Genomic DNA, 19,058 nt, shown 5'->3' with positions numbered 1-19,058 from the left:
AAACGATGCCTTACTTCGCCAATACGCCCTCAACTTTGGCAACTAAAATGTCACTTTTGCCTATAGTTAACATATACTGCAGTAGGTACGTTGGATACATTCATAGCATTTGATTGATTAAAAAAATAACACTTATATTATTCTACGTCATGTTAGGTGTATGTTTTACATACTGATATATATGTCGCCGCGAATATTATTTAGCCGATAACTGTGATTTTATTATACTCTAAATAAAATTATTGTTAATCTTAAAAATGATTGTGTGATTAAAAATGGGCAGTACTGATTCATCATATTGTGATGAATCAGTACTGCCCATTTTTATAAGTATCGGCATACTTATAAGAATTGTTTAATCGTGTCAATGAATTTTTGTAATTAATTATTTAGACACTAATTAGATAATGCTACTGCAATTCAGTTTAAATAAAATACTTTTAATTAATTTTATTTAAAATTACTAATTGTTTTATAAACAGAATTACCAAAAGCATTTTTAATACAGTGATTCTACAACATTAGTTTGTTTAATGATAAAGTGTTTTTGTGGTTGACGTCCGCCTCTAGTGGGGCGGGCGATTTAATAAAAGAGGGTTTATTTGAGTGCAAGACGCACTTTTCTACCGCGGTAAAGAAGAGAAATGATTGTAAGTAAAATCTATGTTGGTTAAATAGTAAAAAGCTGTGTTGGTTAAATAAAATTACTATTCTGAACTATTGCTTGTTTTTGTTAATACTAACCTTCTTTATATTTCAACAAATACCGTCAATATCTCAAAGTTGCTTTTGCGTATAAACATAAAATTATTATAATAAAATTATTAGAGAGGCGATGACCAGAACAAGGTCAGCGGTTCTGCGTATTTTCAAAAAATAACTACCTATCTTAAATTTGATACATTAAAATACACAGACAGCTTATGCACGCAAATAAATATCTTAATATTTTTCTTGAGGAAAAAACATCGCACAACATAAACTATCACATTTTTTTTTCTATTTGAGACTACAACAACGTTATTGTTATTATTTATCTATGTCTGGATAAGCTGATTGCCCGGAGCAGTTAGCTGTTGGAGTCAAGAGAACATCAACGTAATACCGTGGATAAATTTGAGCAAGCACTTGTATTTGGTTTTGCAGAAAATTATGGCAAAGCAATCTAACACGGTATACGGTAGCACATACTTTCACCAAGTGACGACGAATTTGTGGTAAACTATATGGTTTTAAAATAAAGTAATACTGTGTTAATATCTCACGGCCAATTCCTTTCAACCTTTGGAGCTTTTTTTTAATACGCTGTTCTAAGTTTCTCCTACTTGTTGGTCCTACAGGGACATAACATTTAATCTCCCAAGAGTAGCACGCATTGGTGTGATGGAATGGTTAATATTTCTTAGAGAGCCGATTTATATGGGCGGTGGTGGCTACTTACCATAAGGTGGCCCATTTGGCCGTCCACTTACCTATTACATAAAAAAGACGGTTTGGGTTTTCGTTGAATAATGGATGCGTTATTAGGATACTGTAAACGTTTAAATGTCATGAAATGCTTCGTATAATAAAATCATTTTATCAATTTTAAGTGTCATAAGCAGATAGAGGTTATTAATTGCTTCTGTTTTGAATTATTTGTATTTAAGCAGCTAAGTTTCTTTCGCTGGTTCTTCCGAGTTAAAGTATTTATTTCCGAACCCGTCGTAGATCTTTCACAACCAATGAACAAGTGTAACGCTTCTATATTGGAGGAAGGTATTGACTTTGTTAGTAGGCAAGGAACACCTTGCTTTGGCTGGCTGGAAATCTATATATATATATATATAAAAAAACAATATTCACTTTATATCAATTTAAAATTAAAAAACATTATGACAAGCCATGTTAAAAAAAATTCAATTCTAATTCAAACTTTTTATGCAAATAGGCAGGTATATAAGTCAAGAAATAAAATACTTCAGTCTTTAGTCCGATTTCTAAAAAAAGGTTCTATATCCGACGCTTATGTTTTTATATATTTAATGACTGATTTGGATTTGATTTTATGTGGTATATTAATGTAAAAACGCCCTTAATTTTTTTCCTTTTATTGATACTCATTCAGTACTTAAGTACGAATGAGTAAATATTTAAATACCATGAGGTTTAAACCTCATAGTATTTAAATAGCTATCACCCACTTTGGAGATTCTGGCAGATACATTTTGTAGGATATAAATAACCCTGTGTACACATTTATTTATTGCATTTATGGTACAAAAATAAAAACAAATTTACCACCAGATAGCCTATTTGCCAGCCCGCCTATGATTATATTATTAATAATAATATACCATGATGCCAGACCAATAAGAATATATTTTATTATATAATCTATTTTACTTTTTAAAGAGTTGAAAATTTCATAATATTTGGTAAGCTAAACGAATAATTAAAATGTAAACAAAATTTTATATAAAAATATCTTTTGAGGAAAACTCAAAGAAGTGAGTTTTGTAAAAAAAATTATCAACGAATATTTGGTTACGATCTAACGATAATGTTTAGAATACAAATAACTAAATGATTTCATTGTTGTTGCTACCTTAGATTTAGGAAATACATCGAGAATAGTAATCGGTTAATAATGCAATGATCAATGTGAGGCGTTATTACCATAAACAGCGTCAGCGACGAATATAAATTACATGATTATTTGAACTGCGTTTGGCTGTGTACAAGTCCACCTGTGAAGGTACCACCCATACCCATTTCTAAATGTGATGGGGAACGCATTCCATCATGTGACCCATTTGCCCGTCCTACCTATTTTATAATAAAATTAAATATTTATATATATATATATATATAACCTACTAATATTCAACAACATCACATACATTACTCTGTTCCCAATATAAGTAGCTAAAGAACTTGTGTTATGGAAAATCAGAAGTAACGACGGTACCACAAACACCCAGACCCAAGACAACATAGAAAACTAATGAACTTTTTCTACATCGACTCGGCCGGGAATCGAACCCGGAACCTCGGAGTGGCGTACCCATGAAAACCTTTGTACACACTACTCGACCACGGAGGTCGTCATGTCATATTTTTAATTTAATTGAATTAAATTTTTTTATTTTTAATTCAAGTTAATAATACTTTTTACTTGTCGCATTAGTAATACTAAGTAGTCGTCGTTGCTAATTTTTTGTTCTGTTATATCTCCTATTTTTATTATATATATTTTATGTATTTATTTATGTAAATATTTTTTATAGTATATATTTATATTATATATATTTATTGTTATCTGTGTATTGTGTACTATTATATTATGTTTTTATACTATACTGACTTAAACTTACTGTACCCTTCCCATATATGTAAATATTATGATCCTCTGCCCTAAGGTTGCCTGAAAGAGATCGCTGCTTAGCGATAAGGCCGCCTGTTGGACCTCATGCAACTTTGTGTAGAAATATTGTAATTTTTAGTTTTAAGTTTGGGTGCAATAAAGAATAAATAAATAAATAATATTCTATTTTTAAAAACATATTATTTATAGAGAACTTTGGCAAATTTTAAATCAATACTTAAAATAAAGCTTAATGCTACAAACCTAAACAATTACAGCAGACACGACCTATAAAAATACACGAACATAATATTGATTTATTTGACAACAGAATTATAAAAGGCCTTCATTTATACCGGTTAAAGTTGAAGTCAATCATCGGGATGATTTCGGCCACGGTTGCCCTCAAGGGAGGCAGAATATATTTATAAAGTACAATCGTGTGCGTAAACACAGATGTACCCTCATAATGCGATAGGGTGGCAAATCCAACACAACTAGAAAGCGGTCAAGCATAGGACCGAGAGATTTACGTTTACAAGGCATGGAAGCGCACAGACTTCCAGCCACAGGGCGGCTACTGATTATTTTTCGACAAAATAACCTTTTTTATGATATCGGTAGACGGATGAGCAAATGAGCCACCTGATGTTAAGTGGTCACTACCGCCCATAGACAATGTCGCTGTAATATTAACCATTACTTACATCACCAATGCGCCACCAACCTCGGAAACTAAGATGTTATGCCCCTTGTGCCTGTAGTTATACTGACTCACTCACCAAATAAACCGGAACACAACAATACTGCTGTTTGGCGGTAGAATATCTCATGAGTGGGTGGTATCTAACCAGATTGGCTTGCACTAAGCCCTACTACCAAGTAAATCCTAATAACTATTTGCCGGTCAGACGCAGAATTTGAACCCAAGACCTCGGGGGATCTGCTGCCATATATCTAGCCATTAGGGCTATATATATATATACAATACATACTGCAGCAGCTTTAAAATGTATAACTTCACCATCTCAGTCATTTAAAGCTCACATTGTCCAAGTACTGTCTGTCTTCTGTACTGTCTTCTATTATAGTCCGCCAATCAAAAGCAACCATTATTTTTTCGATGTCTGTTGTCTGCACACTGAGCAGGTCGCCTCTCTCTCTTACTGTATTTGTTTAAAATACGCCTTGCCGTCAGGCCAAGTGTCTCATACCCATTAACCAACTGCCTACAGGTAACAATGGTGATTTATTGCAAATTGAACGCTGTAATGATATGATGATGATGTGAAAATAGCTCTCGCACAGTGGACTAGTCGCATTAACTATGCTAAAGCCAAAATCAGTCTGGCGGACATTATCACGGTGATGGTATGTCATAAAATTGGAATAATATTACCATTATGTCATTATCATAAGCCGATAAAAATATTCGTATGCAATTTGTTTTATTATGCTATGAAATCCAGCAAAAAATCAAGGGTTCAGTTGGTTTATCGCATAAAGCTTTAAATTTATTTTAATGTTATTATTATCTCTTATTAGAAATAATATGATACATTATAAATATTCCAAAAAAAAAACAAAAGAATAAAAACCATTTACCAACTTAATCTTTAACAGGGCCTATTTGGAATTGGGAACAGTTATTACTACTATAAAATAAATTCAACTGTTTCACTCAGTTTTAACTATTTCCAATATAATTTTAGATTCTAACAAGAAAATGACGACTCGTACCTAATTCCATAAATTATTTTATTAATTAACATAACTTCACTTTTGTATAAAAACTGCAATCACTTTATAAATAAATATTGCTATTTATAATTTAAAGGCACTTTAGAATATTTTAGCCGAGCAAAAGCGGTGATGATCTCCTATCCACACTGTCCAATGGCTCACCGAACTTCCTAAAATAAATAATTAAAAATGAATATAAAACTCACGTAAAGACTACATCACATTGAATGTTAAAATTAGATTATATTATGTTAGATTTCATTGCAAACAATACTTGCCTAATAATGTTCAAGCCGCAATGTTTTTTATTTTATTTTTACTTTTAGTTAATTTCAATTAAATTACATAAAAAAGTACAATTATAAAATACATTTAGAACGTAAGTACATTCTAGTTTTTACTCCAAAAAAAATAAGAGGCTTTTCAAGTTTCATGTCCATAAAAAACTATACCCGATAGATTTTTTTTAAGATACTAACATACATAATTCTGTAATAAAACATTATCATTTTCAAGTGTACGTCTATTATTAGAATCTTCATAATAGATAGCATTGTATTTAACAAAGTGACGAGCAATTAAAAATATAATTTTATAAATGTTAGATAGATTAAAACTTTGACTTGTTCGAATTTGACTTTGACTCCTCTATGGTTTAGTTAATTTATGTCATATGCATGCATCTGCAGTAGTAAAGTGATTTCAATTTCCTAAAAGTGATATTGCCTTTATACATACATTTTCTATTACCACAGACTAAGCGTCCATGCCCATAACTTTTAATTTAATTTCATATTGTACCTCAGTCAATGAAATACATTTTAATTAAATTTTACCCACGTAGAAAATTTGTAGGTATCTAATATATCAACAAAAGCAGCTGTAACTATTTCCATATATTATTAAATGGGGCAAAAATAATAACAACTCCATTTTAGTTTAATTGTCACAAAGTTACAATTTAAATTAAAGATTTTTTTCTTAATAAACAATAGCTTAGAGTCCAAAAATTCTTAAGAGACAAAATATAATACCAGGATCTAGCAGTACCTAGTAGTTATCATAGGGTTTTAATTTTATTCATAAATTAGATGATTGCGATTCTTTTGTCTTATTATTAATTCTATTAATATTTAGTTTAAGAAATGAAATTACCATACAATGGAGAATTGTTAGTGCTAAGCATTTTGTACCTATCAACATTGTAAACTACAATTTGAAATAAATAAATGAAAACAAAGAAATTAGTCTGTAGTTTATCTTTAGTTTTATATATACGACTTGCAAGTTTTAAATTCAGAAACAATAACAGATAAATCTTTCAATCGTAAAGTACATCAGTTGTACAACTTATTATAGCGGTCGAAATAAAAACAATAAAAGTTTAAAAAATAGTGTTTATTACATGTCAATAAATACTTACATAAAATAATATTAAGTACTAAAATTATGTGATGTTTTATAGTTCTTTTTTATTAGTTTTAAAACAATACTTTTTCTTTTAAATAAATTTTCAAAATGTCAATTCTAATGACCAGCTTATAATTTAGTTAAAACGGCATATTAACAGTATATTTTATTTTTGAGATTCACTAAGAAACTGTTTAAAAGCTTCGATGTATTCGCCTGTTGGGTCTTCCTTCTGAATAAGCTCATCCCATTGACTAGGCAGCTTAGTTTGGATACCATGAACGACAACGCGAATTAGCTGGCGTTGTTTTGGCGTGCATTTGGCGCATTTGGTGCGAAGCGCGTCAGGAATTACCCCTGTAATAAATAATATTATATTAAAAAACGTCATCATAAATAATAATAACAAAACCGAATAAAATTCTAGATTATATTTTATCACTTTAAAGTATTTAATTTGCAAGTAATATTTTGTAAGCAATAGATCACACATACGAGCTCAGATATCCTTTAAACCCAGACGAGCACCTCTGAATTTTAATTTGTATGTATAATTATTCTCATGCTACGCGGTAAATGAATATTTTCCACAAACTTTAATTTAGAGCTGCAATCTTCTCAAAAACAAGAGGAGACTTTAGCGATAGTGGGACATTGACAGAACAGACTGTTACTTTACTTACTGCTACAGTCAATATCTATTCTCTTTTATAATCCGATGGCACGACAAGCCCGAAGAGAGTCATACAGAGGCCCAATGTATTTTAAATGCTTTCCGAGGTATGGAAATGTAAACACTGTCAACTTCCAAACTGCAGAACTACTACTAAAGAATTTCTTAGAAAATAGGCAAAACACAGTCTTACTTTTGAAGTCAGATCCCTCTGACGTGCAAGGTCCTTTTCCCAGGAAGCATTTTACGTAGCTCTTAAGTAGGCGCTCGTTATCTACCAGTTCCTGAGCGTTGAAGTTATCGTAACGTGGGTTGTATGTGTCGGCAGGAAGAGCGAGTGCTGCCGCAAAAACGGTTGCTAATACCACGATTGTCTTCATACTGTTGAACAGAGTATATCATCAGATTACGTTAAAAATGCGCTAAGTATAAGCAACTTCAATAATGCTTATAAACCTACAAGAATCTACATATGGCCGTAAGTAAATTTCGTGTATTATGTTTTTTGTTTCTCTTTGTCTAACGTGTATACTTATTATAAAAGGTATTACAATGAAACTTAAGCCAACCAGAAATTATAGTAAAATGGATACATTTCACACACACATGAACAAATATAGCTCATGGTGGTTAACACTTTGACACGACTACAGATAAATCAAGTACAAAACGACACCGCTTCAAATATTGAGTGCAATTAACATTACCAATACCGAATTACGCGATACAGCTGCACTATTTCTTAGCAAAAATACCTAATATTTTTTATCAGCATAACATCGAACAGCACACCATGACCACGGCTATGAGAAGCGAGACAGTTACTTACCAGTACTGTGTGTACCACCAGTGTTACTGTTTAGAAACAAATAGGCTATTTGATGGTAAGTGGTAAAGCCTATAAGAATTCATATTAGAATTGTAAGAATCATCAAGACAGAGTCTTTATTCAATAAAGTATCACTACATTTGGTTAATTGTTGAAAATAAATACTAAAATATATTTTTGCAAAGAAATATATCAAATCTCAGAAAATATGTAAAAGGAAAAAGCGATTTTTTTGCTGTATATGTTAAACATTTTTATTTAATAATATTTTGAAGGCGGAGGCGATCGTTTAATAGCCAAGGTCTGGCCGTGTTTACGAAAAGTCGTTAGTTTTGAAGTAACCTTTAGCTCACAAATGTTCTTTAATATCGAACACTGTCTGTTATATATTCTAGTAATTTTTTGTGTATTTACAAACCAACTATCATAGTAACAACCTATAGATAATCAATATATTTATTTCTTAATAAAACTTTAGAGTCGTTATGAATTACACGAATAACCCTCATTTGCGATATGATCGTACAGCATATCAGCAACATTTGTATATGAGTTTATGGCACCGCCTACCCAGATTATGTTTTTAAAAACAATAAATATATTAACAGATTGGATTGTCTGAAAAGATGGCTAATTAGCCATAAATACGCCCGTTGTACAAAGCATTAAATCTTTTTATATATTTTTGTTTTATTTTTAGTTTTATTTATTTTTTAGTCCTGACATTTCACTACATTATGTTTATGGTGTACAATAAAGTATATTAATATTAACATTACCTATAAGAGTTATATTTTGTAATTATAAGTTGATGAGGGGCAACCCTTACAACGTTCCATCAGTTAAAATATTCTTGTAGCACAAACATACTATAATTACCGGCAGTACTTTATTTTGTTATTGTGTCCGATTTAATTAAATAAGTAAAAAAAAAACCAGCATTTAATTCGAAATTGAATGATTGTCACCGAAATAATGCAAATGCGAGATTTTATGAATTTGATTTATTGCAACCCCAGATTTGTAAGGTTAATAATAATAAGAATATTCCATATACTATATATTCTTCATAATAGTTTAGTATATACTTTATTTAAATAATTTTATAAGTATGATCTCAAATTTATGAAATTTTACACAACAATATCTTTGAAAGTGTAGAAATAAATTTGTGTTGTGTTGAATAAAGTTGCCATTTTTGTTTTAAGTTAAATTATTCTTATTAAACTATAATTTAACTGAACGATTTATTTGTAATGTTTCTTGTCTAAAAATATTGGTAAAGATCAATTATTTACCATGATGTTCAAGTAAATCTGTAGAGCTATTCTGTAAGAACAAACTCGAAACTCACAGCAGAACACATGACTATAAAAACTGTAAAATGTATACGATACTCTAATCAAAAAGTCGTAATCGTAATCGTAAAAATGAATTTTTACAGAATCGCATTCATGGCATCGATTAAACTAAAGGTGATGCCACAATAGTTCAAAAGTTAACTCAAAACTAATTAATTAAGAAAGAAAAAAGAAATATTTAAAAATGCATTATAAGAATGTAAGATAAGTAAGTACGAGTTTAATTTAATGTGAAAGGGTAATGTATAAATAAAAAAAAAAAAATAACTCACATTTCGAGTGTGTTGTGTCTAGTCTGTGCTAATACTGTTTGAATTATCGCCAAACAATCTTATATATGCAACTTATAGCAGGAAAACATGTCCATTAGAATTGGTCAGCAAATTCAATGATTTCGTGAAGAGTAAACATCTACAAGAGCCTTAGAATCTACTGACGCAGATAACCAGTTCGAGTGACGTTGATATATGAAACCTATTTAAAAAAAATTGTCTGTTCATCCAAAACTTGGGGAGATTCCGTAAAAAAAATATTGATTGGCAACGTCGAAATAACGAATTCGATTATAATATCAATGAATAGACAATTCGTTAAATCGATTTTAACAATTAATAAAAAACAACAAACATGTTCTAGATTCTTCCAATTCGTCAGATTTTGACATATATATGAATCATTCGTGTGATGAATATAAACACAACATAGCATTAAAGGCTAAAATGAGACATGGAAACGACAAATACGAGCACAGTCAAATGACATTCCGCAGGGTTAGCTCGAACGTGATAATAGCCATTTTCAGCAATGAATGTTGTTTAATTTATTTTATTGTATTAACATCGTTTATTATTTGCAGTTACCTCATCGTTTGTCAAATATGAACATGTTTTATTTGTCACTTCCTATTTCGACTTTATGCAATGGTTACATTTTTTTTTTTTTAGAATAAAAATCCACGATTTGAGTCTGAATTCGTCTCTATGTTGTAGAGAAAATTGTGGGGACTCTTGTGGAATTAGCTGAAACCGTGAGCATTGTGATAACTTGATAATACACAATGTTTGTATACATATGTTTGAAGTGGAGGAAATATGTATGCAGAGTAGACGAATTCTTCACTATCTGCCGCGCTTAAAATTCTGAAAGTGGTTTTTCTTTAAGTCATGGGGCCAAAGGAGCAGGAGGCTCATGGACGTCTCCAAAACTGGAGCGCTTGCAAGTACGTCGCCGGCCTTTAAGACTAAAGTGCTTCTTCTTTAAATACCCATTTTTGATTACTTGTGAGCGTATTCTACCAATTTGCTAAATGGTTTTTTTTTGGTTTTGTTTATAACTATAAAAAAATAACTATTATAATATTAGATTCAATATTAGCTTCCAATCCGAAAAATTACATTTAATAATTAAACAACCGACAGGCGCATAAAGCTGCCTGCAAAAGACAAGATAAACTAAATAACAGGTTGACATATTAAAAACAGATAAGACACGGGACGAAAAATATTTCGACGGAAATTAAATGTGGAATAAAAACAAACATACAAGCATTTGAAATTATGAGAAAGATAAAACTTAAGGAATTTGAGAAAAAAAATCTGTTTAAAATATCATTTTAAGAAACTTCACAGGGTAAGGTTTATCATTTATCAAACACATAAAAATTTTCAAATAAAAAGAACAACTTAACTTAATTATTTTTATACCTAGATAGATTTTCGCACTTTGTAGTGCAAAGGAACTAAAACAAACAAAAACAAAGGGGCTCCTTTGGCTAACTTTATTATCTTGGTGTGGGTGACAGCTACGCTTTACACTCGCCAAACGTGTGTGTGGCGAATTTTAGTGGTCAGCTTTGACAGCTTTTCTATACATATAAATAATCAAAGTTTAGTAACTCAATTAACGTGTTCGTATTTATTTAGAATAGCCAATTGAGTCAGACGGTGTTTTGTTTTTATGAAAAATATATGTTTGTGGAATCATTTCAAATGTCAATGTGGTTCTGTAAATAAGTGGATTTTATCCACAAATAATCTAAGTTTATGTATCGCTGCAAAATTAAGCTTGAAATTGTTAAAGAAGTATATACTTGAACGAGGAAAACGATTGCAGATCTACTCTTATTTATTGCGACAAAAATAAAAAAAATAATACCAGCGCTTAGGTCTGAAGCTAGCTATGCTAGGGTTTTTTATTTCAATGGTTTTTCGTATGTTTGAAACATTTCAAGTATGTTTTATTTATATTAATCAATTTCAACAAGAATAAACAAGAATACATACATAAGTGTAATTTTTCTATGTTAAATAAATAATGGGCCTCCAAACATTTTTTTTTTATTTATTGTAATCTTTACAGATAATAAATTACGCATATTTAGTATTTATAAAAAAAAATACATTAACTTTTATTGATTTTTCAGGATTAACGTGAATAAAAAAAACATAGGCTATAGGTATAGTATATTTATTTGAAGTAAAGAGGATAATAATAAGTTGTCAAAGATTTTAGGTCCGATTGGTTTTTACCTCCTAATCAAAATTTCGTCCGGCAGTCACTCTCTTAGGGTATACTATAGATATAAACGTGCACGAATGTTCGTAAAAACAGCTGCACTCTATTCTCACACTTTCGTAATGACGATGATCTGATAAGACGACCTCCGTGGTCGAGTAGTGTGTACACCGGTTTTCATGGGTACGCCACTCCGAGGTCCCGGGTTCGATTCCCGGCCGAGTCGATGTAGAAAAACTTCATTAGTTTTCTATGTTGTCTTGGGTCTGGGTGTTTGTGGTACCGTCGTTACTTCTGATGTCCATAATACAAGTGCTTTAGCTACTTACATTGGGATCAGAGTAATGTATGTGATGTTGTCCAATATTTATATTTATTTATTTATAAGAACGGATATCTTCTTCCGCTTCCCAAATACGAGAGTGTATGAATCCGTCAGATATAACGTAATTTAAATATCTACAAAATATCGTTTTTGGAAGGTGGAACTTACAGCAGGGTTTATTGCACAGAATACAAAACATTTTAGATCATGTCGCGGTGTGAAGAATAGTATTTCTTTTAACGGATAGTAAATATGTGTATGGCTATTTTTTTATATTCATAGCAATAACGGAGGTGACCTCTTACTACAGTCAAGTTCATTATTAAGACACCTGACCTCATCTAACGAATAAAAAGTACACACATACACTCATATAATTTGAACATAATATTTCTCTAATCTATCACTAACTACTAACTACTGATGACTTAAGCAAATGATAACACATTCCTCCTTTTTTGCAATTTATACAAATAATAATAGCCATCCTGCTTTTAGAAAATTACAAAGATGACTATTTTCGTCAACAGTTAACGATCCTATATACTTTCAAACCGCTTGGCCCGAACGCAATTGTATAGCTCAATTAATCTATTGAGCCTTTCCACTTTAAAATAATATACAATCATTCCTACCTCCACACAGATTAAATAACAGAACAAAAAACAGGACATTTTATGAATTAACAAACAATATATTTATATATTGAACGCTATTTACATAGTGCAAGCTTTATTATGTTTAACAGTAGCCTTCCGTTCTCTTCTATAAGGTTTCCTGTTATATATAAATAATGAATATTTAAGAAAATAAGACTAATTTAACAGATATTGTCGTGGTTCGTCCGTATTAGGAGGGAGGTTGCGGTCGTCATTTTTAGGTATAAAAAGGATCTTGTTTCCTTGATCTTACTTCATACCAATTTTCGGTTCAGTGCTTTGGTCGGAAAAGCATAAGAGACACAGTATATAGATGAAACTTTTAAGGTGGTCTTATGTGGTTTAAGCAACAAGAAAAATTCCACTACTAATGATGGAAAACTACACTTTTATAAGCGTATCATTTGATTATCTCGTTTGTACAGCAATTTTGTGAAATATTTATTTATTTATTTATTTATTTATTGAAAAAGTTACACCATCAACTTATCACTAAGCACTTAAAATTAAAGACTGATCTGGGTAACATACAAAGTGAGTCTTTAACGGTGTAAAAAAATATATTAATTAAAAAAATATATATTACATAATTGTCTGCATGTACTAAATAGATTCTGTATTAATCTAAACAGTCTTGTTTGCTTTGAAGTTGCATATAAGCCTTTATTCTACCCGTGTGAAGTCGGGTCTGGTGGCTAGAAGAATATAAAATGGTTTCTTCTCTCGTTCGTAATTTTCAATTTGTCAGTCAATAAATGAGTGTAATGCTTCTGTGTTGAACAATAATATATCATGTAGGTACATATGTATGTATTAAAATAAAAGATTAGAGAGAGTCCTACACTTGAAAACATAAGATATAAACTCTATGATGTATATAATCAGAAAATATATACTAAATAATAATAAATCTAATATAAAAAAAAAGAAAGATCCCATATTATATAAATCTATATTTATAGTATTGGTTTACTTGATTTTATTTTATTTTATTTATTTTCACAAATTAACATATAAATGGACTGATTATATTATTTTCCAGTCAACCCTAAGTTAAACAGATTCTACGCAATTTACATCTATTTTTTACTGACTTCAAAAAAAGACTCTGTATACTCCGTCATTTATGAATCGATCCTGATAATCTCTTTTTTTGTTTGGGAAGGTATACTACCCATGTAGTCTTACTTAAATTTTATTTAACGTTTATTCTTTATTTTATTTAAAGTTGTTTATTTTTCCTAAAATTTTATATTATTAGAAGTTGTTATGTAACTGGCATTGTATACTTGTTAGTTTGTTAATGTCAAATCTTGCAAGCTGAATAGGAACCAATTCTTAGCCTACGGAGTTCAAATTGTGCACCTCGCTTCAGTTCCGATGACAATGCATTTATATATGGTATGCGTGACCTGATTCTATGCCCAGGATTGGCTTCAATGGAAAGAAATCCTCAACGGTCAACAACAGAATATACTTGAGATTTTGTATTGCACAAGCTTATAAATGCATTAAATTTTTCTTATTTTTGTTTCTATATAATTCATTTTACTTACTTTTATATTATTATACATTTGGTAAATTTCACACGTGTTAAATAAATAAACAATTTTATCTTCGTTCATTTTGTATATATATATTAATGATAAACAATCTTACAAATAGCATGCCTAAATATTACTCGTGTTTTTATTTATAGTCAAAAGCATTATTATATAAATTATACAATGAAAATTAAATAAAAATACTGATTTTAATATTTTTGGTGGCATATATTTTCAAAACTAACTACTCACCGTACTTAAGCCAACTTAACTTAAAAAAAAACTTGTATCGTATAAAATATACATATTTAACATTAATTAAAATGTAACCAAGCTTTTATAGTGAACAAATTCCAATATTGAATACTAAATTGTAATGTCACTTAAAAGCTGAGAAAATTTTCAGTTTGATGGTTTGAGTGGAAGTCATTTTAAAATCAACACTTTTACCAAACCATACTTATAGCTAAACGAGTAAATTTTTGGAACAAACATTTAAAATAAGATACTTGTTTGATTGTAGGCATTTTTCCCTACGTATTATAAGAAAGATATTCTTTATTTATCACAATTTTTTCATTTTTCTTTCAACATCTGAACAATAATAATTATACATTATCCATTTTTACCAACGGTTGATTATTATAATCAACAATAGGTAAAATTTATATGACCTTAATTAGGTATAGAGCGTATTAAATGCAACAATAAAGTCTATAATCTCAATTATCGAACCATGACTGAGAATCGAGTTGTCGTTAAAAATTTTAATCCCTCATTTAAGATGACGGAGAAGGTCACAGAAAATAAAGGTCGACAATTTATCGTTAAACTTTTATAAGCTAATACACAATATCTAAATCTCAGCATCCTTGATTCGTTTGTATTCTGAAATGTTTTAATGGATTATCTGCGTCTGATATATTATACAAGCTTATGCTCAAATACAAGCACTCTTTCTCCTAACTTTCGTAATTTTCGTGACAGAAACTTTTTAAAATTATAAAACAATTTAACTGAAATACAATAAAATACATAGCAAAGCCGAACATATTCTATACATTGCTCTTAAGATAATTAAGAAATACCAAACTTTAACATTTTATCATTTTTTTCTTTAATACTCGGAATAAAATTAAGGTTATCGTGTATCGTATGTCAAGATCAAGAGGTCATCAATATTTAAGCAATAATCACACTACCGACAATGTTACTGTCATTATTTCTACACGACGTTCGAAAGAAAACTGAAAAAAAAATGTCTAAGCTGACGGTATGTAAAAAAAGTTAATTAAAAACAAAAAACTTATATTTTATATAAAAATGTATAAAAACAATAAATAATCTAATAGCCTTTGTTAAAAAGGTGGAAAAGAGTAGTACCTAGGTACTTCTTCTTTTTTTATTTCCTGCTGCGCTCGGTAGACACTACTACCGAACCAATGGTAGCTTTACATTTAATGTAATATTTATTGTACATGATGATTAAAAAGTGCTTGTAACCTACTTGAATATTATATTTTTATTTATTTATGTAATAATTTATTTTATATATTTTTAGGTTTATAATAAACGAAATAAATGACATTTACATGAAACGCCGAGCCATTTCTTCAATGTTTATTTTAACATTATGTCCGATAAATGCAAATTAGTAAAAGAAGCGCATGAGTCGATCAGTGTTTTTAATTTCAGCTTATATGACGTCATCTCCTATCAACAATAGTACCCTTAAACCCTTTATATTGTTATATTTTATTCCATATTACATAAACTATTATGTTCATTTGTGCTAATGTCGGTTTTTCTTTTTAGTACATTCTCGTCCTCATGGCTGTACTAGCCATTGTTGCAGCTCGTCCCCAAGAAGGTAAAATTAAAAATATTGTCCTAAAATTAATTATTTGACACATTTGACCGTATTTTATGCTTCTATAATATAATATAAATTTCACTATTATTTAATTAATTTTTATTCTTATTCGACCTCTTGAAACTTTATAATACACATACTATATGGTTCTTCATGTGTTTTTCTGTCAATAAAATGCCATTTTTTTGTTTTAGCGTCCAACGCCGATGACGGTAGTCAAGGTAATATTTTAAAGTCCCTACAGTAGTAATAAAAAAGTATTGGTTGATCGATTATGTATATATATTTTTTATCTTAGTTAAAAAAACAAACAACTTACAAGTAAGCTGTTTCATCAATGTTTTTTTGTTATGTACAAAATAATGTATTTAAAAAATATTTTAAGCCACCAGGAACATAACATCATAGTTCAAGGTTAAAGGTGTAATGTATATTTCTTTAAATTAAATATTTATAAATACTATATTTATGGACTGTTATATACTTACATCACAATTCAAATAACAAGTCCATAAACACATATACAATGATAATATTTTAATATGTCTTTTGTTTATATTATATTTATTTATTAGTATAAATAACAATTAATAATTTATTTGTTTTAGTGTCTGTCGTCAATGGAGAAAACCAAGGTATTAAATTATATATTTTATTCTTTTACATAATCATTCCATAATGTGTATTTATCCAAATCCAAAAAAGTTTTCTGGATAACCTTTTTGCATATTAATGTTCGCATCAAAACGAATAAATTTAAGTTAATAATCGACCACCAAAATTACGAAACAATTTGATATGTGAATGATTTCAAAATACTCGGCATTGGAAATATCGAATAAATATTGTTTATTTGTATAAAAATTATTTCGAGCTGCCAAAATTTCCATAACTAATAAAAAATATCAATGTTTGATGTTCATAGACACTATATAAAATTTTTAAAAAGTTTAATTTTTTTTATTTCAGTGAACGTTGTTGAAGGAGGTAGCCAAGGTAATATATTTTTTAAAATAAATATAATTAAAAAATTGCTTTTGACGCATTTGAAGTTCTAATTTTAGTATAGTGCCTGACATAGTTTACTTGTTCAAAGCAATTAATTAAATTTAGTTGTTTGTGTTATTTGTTTTTTAATATGAATTATTTTATTGCCGAATCTCAATGTTTTTATTGCTGAGATGCACTCTGAAGCTAAGGCTGTGTGGAAGAAATATAGCATAATAGGTCAAGTGACGTTTGCATTTCTTTAGAAATTTAGAAATTTACTAACTTACAATCGTACGTGACATTGGCGAAATAATCTGTGCCTTTTCGGCATATATAAAAGCAAAAAAAAAAGAAAAGAAAAACAACAAATTACGTCAATACTACCACCATCATGCAGCCTATCACGCATTTCCTTACGATTATTTATTATAATAGCTTTTCTTTTTCAGTTCATGTAGTGGAGGGAGAAGATGGTAAGTATTGACAGAAGTTCTATCACGTTAAAAAAACAACACTTTTTTTAAAGTCTATCATTATAGTTCGCTAGTAGGGCACAGATATTTTTTCTAATGCCACATAAAAAAAAATATATTTTGGATCGCATATTGAAGGACAGTTGAAAAATAATTAATTTAGCCAAGAAATGAATTTCGCTTGCAATCTTAAGAGATATGTGGCTTATAAAAATGTAGCGAACCGTTAAATTAACTATTTTCCAATATTTTTTCTTCTACAAAATATAAAACCTATCAATTAATTAAAGGTATGTATGTAAATATTTATTTTAACGTATTTTTTTTTTTCAGATATATCACAATTTTTACGGAGCTGAAAATAATAAACCATTAAGAAATTTTAATAACCACAAACCCAAAGAAATATAATTCGCGTCAATTAAACGTTTTTTTCATTTGAATATGCTAACATTCTTTTTTAAATATAACATCAAGTTATATTCATGTCTTTTATTGCTTCTTTGATAATAATAAAAGTGACCTCCGATTAGGCAAAGGGGTCAAGTCCGCTACATCCGGTGGGATGCTTGATTGATCTATATAAAGACCGCATTGTCGCATTATGTAATATGTTAACAATGATTGACCGTATATTTTTTATTATAAATATAATCTGATTTTGAGTTATCTATACTAATATATAAAGCGGAAGAGTTTGTTTGTTTGTTTGTTTAAACGCGCTAATCTCAGGAACTACTGGTCCGATTTGAAAAATTCTTTTTTTGTTGAATAGTCCATTTATAGAGGAAGGCTTTAGGCTATATAACATTACGCTGCGACCAATAGGAGCGCAGCGACAGTGAGAAATGTTGCAAAAACGGGGAAAATTATTCACATTTATGGACTTTCGATGCGTGCGCAGCATAAACGTTTTAAGTTACTCAAAAAATGTGTATGAAAGATATATTCCTCTTTTAATAATAAAAAAAAGTCCGTGACACTATATGTCTATTTGTTAAGAGTGTGCTAGCAGGCGGGGCGCGGCGGCGGCTGAGGGGGAGGCGGGTCAGCCCCGCCGCCGCGCTCGCCACTCTCACCCGCGGGTGTAGTTCTGCGAAGTAGCAATGCACATAACGACTTAAAAAATTAACATTCTTAATAGTTAAATTATTTATCAAAATTAGGTTTTGTTATCAGCTTATTTGCTCATTATTTTTTATCGTTTAAAATCGATTACATTTAAATCATAATCTGCTGTAGTTTTAACTTACGATATAAGATAAAATTTCAATGAACATTCCTTCGTACTTTGCAAGTAAACAATTCAAACGTTTCA

The 19,058-nt window shown here is 29.8% G+C and overlaps 1 protein-coding gene and 1 long non-coding RNA gene across 2 annotated transcripts; one reads left to right on the top strand and one right to left on the bottom strand.

Moving 5' to 3' along the window:
- Positions 1 to 6,468: 6,468 nt before the first annotated feature.
- Positions 6,469 to 9,765, bottom strand: LOC113399724 (allergen Tha p 1-like). The gene is made up of 3 exons (XM_026638935.2): positions 9,635 to 9,765; positions 7,366 to 7,553; positions 6,469 to 6,856 (listed from the first exon to the last, which is right to left on the bottom strand). Exons 2-3 carry the CDS (start codon positions 7,550 to 7,552, stop codon positions 6,666 to 6,668), a joined length of 378 nt encoding a protein of 125 aa, XP_026494720.2. The 5' UTR covers position 7,553; positions 9,635 to 9,765; the 3' UTR covers positions 6,469 to 6,665.
- Positions 9,766 to 15,568: 5,803 nt separating this feature from the next.
- On the top strand, positions 15,569 to 18,389 carry LOC113399867 (uncharacterized). The gene is made up of 7 exons (XR_003369018.2): positions 15,569 to 15,677; positions 16,220 to 16,274; positions 16,472 to 16,498; positions 16,886 to 16,912; positions 17,247 to 17,273; positions 17,717 to 17,740; positions 18,074 to 18,389. It is a non-coding gene; the product is annotated as an uncharacterized LOC113399867 (long non-coding RNA).
- The last annotated feature ends 669 nt before the right edge of the window (positions 18,390 to 19,058 follow it).

This window comes from Vanessa tameamea, chromosome 18, assembly GCF_037043105.1.
Source record: "Vanessa tameamea isolate UH-Manoa-2023 chromosome 18, ilVanTame1 primary haplotype, whole genome shotgun sequence".
Classification (NCBI taxonomy): Eukaryota; Metazoa; Arthropoda; class Insecta; order Lepidoptera; family Nymphalidae; genus Vanessa; species Vanessa tameamea.
The sequence above is the reverse complement of the archived record's forward strand: the minus strand, read 5'-3'. Positions and strand labels throughout refer to the sequence as shown.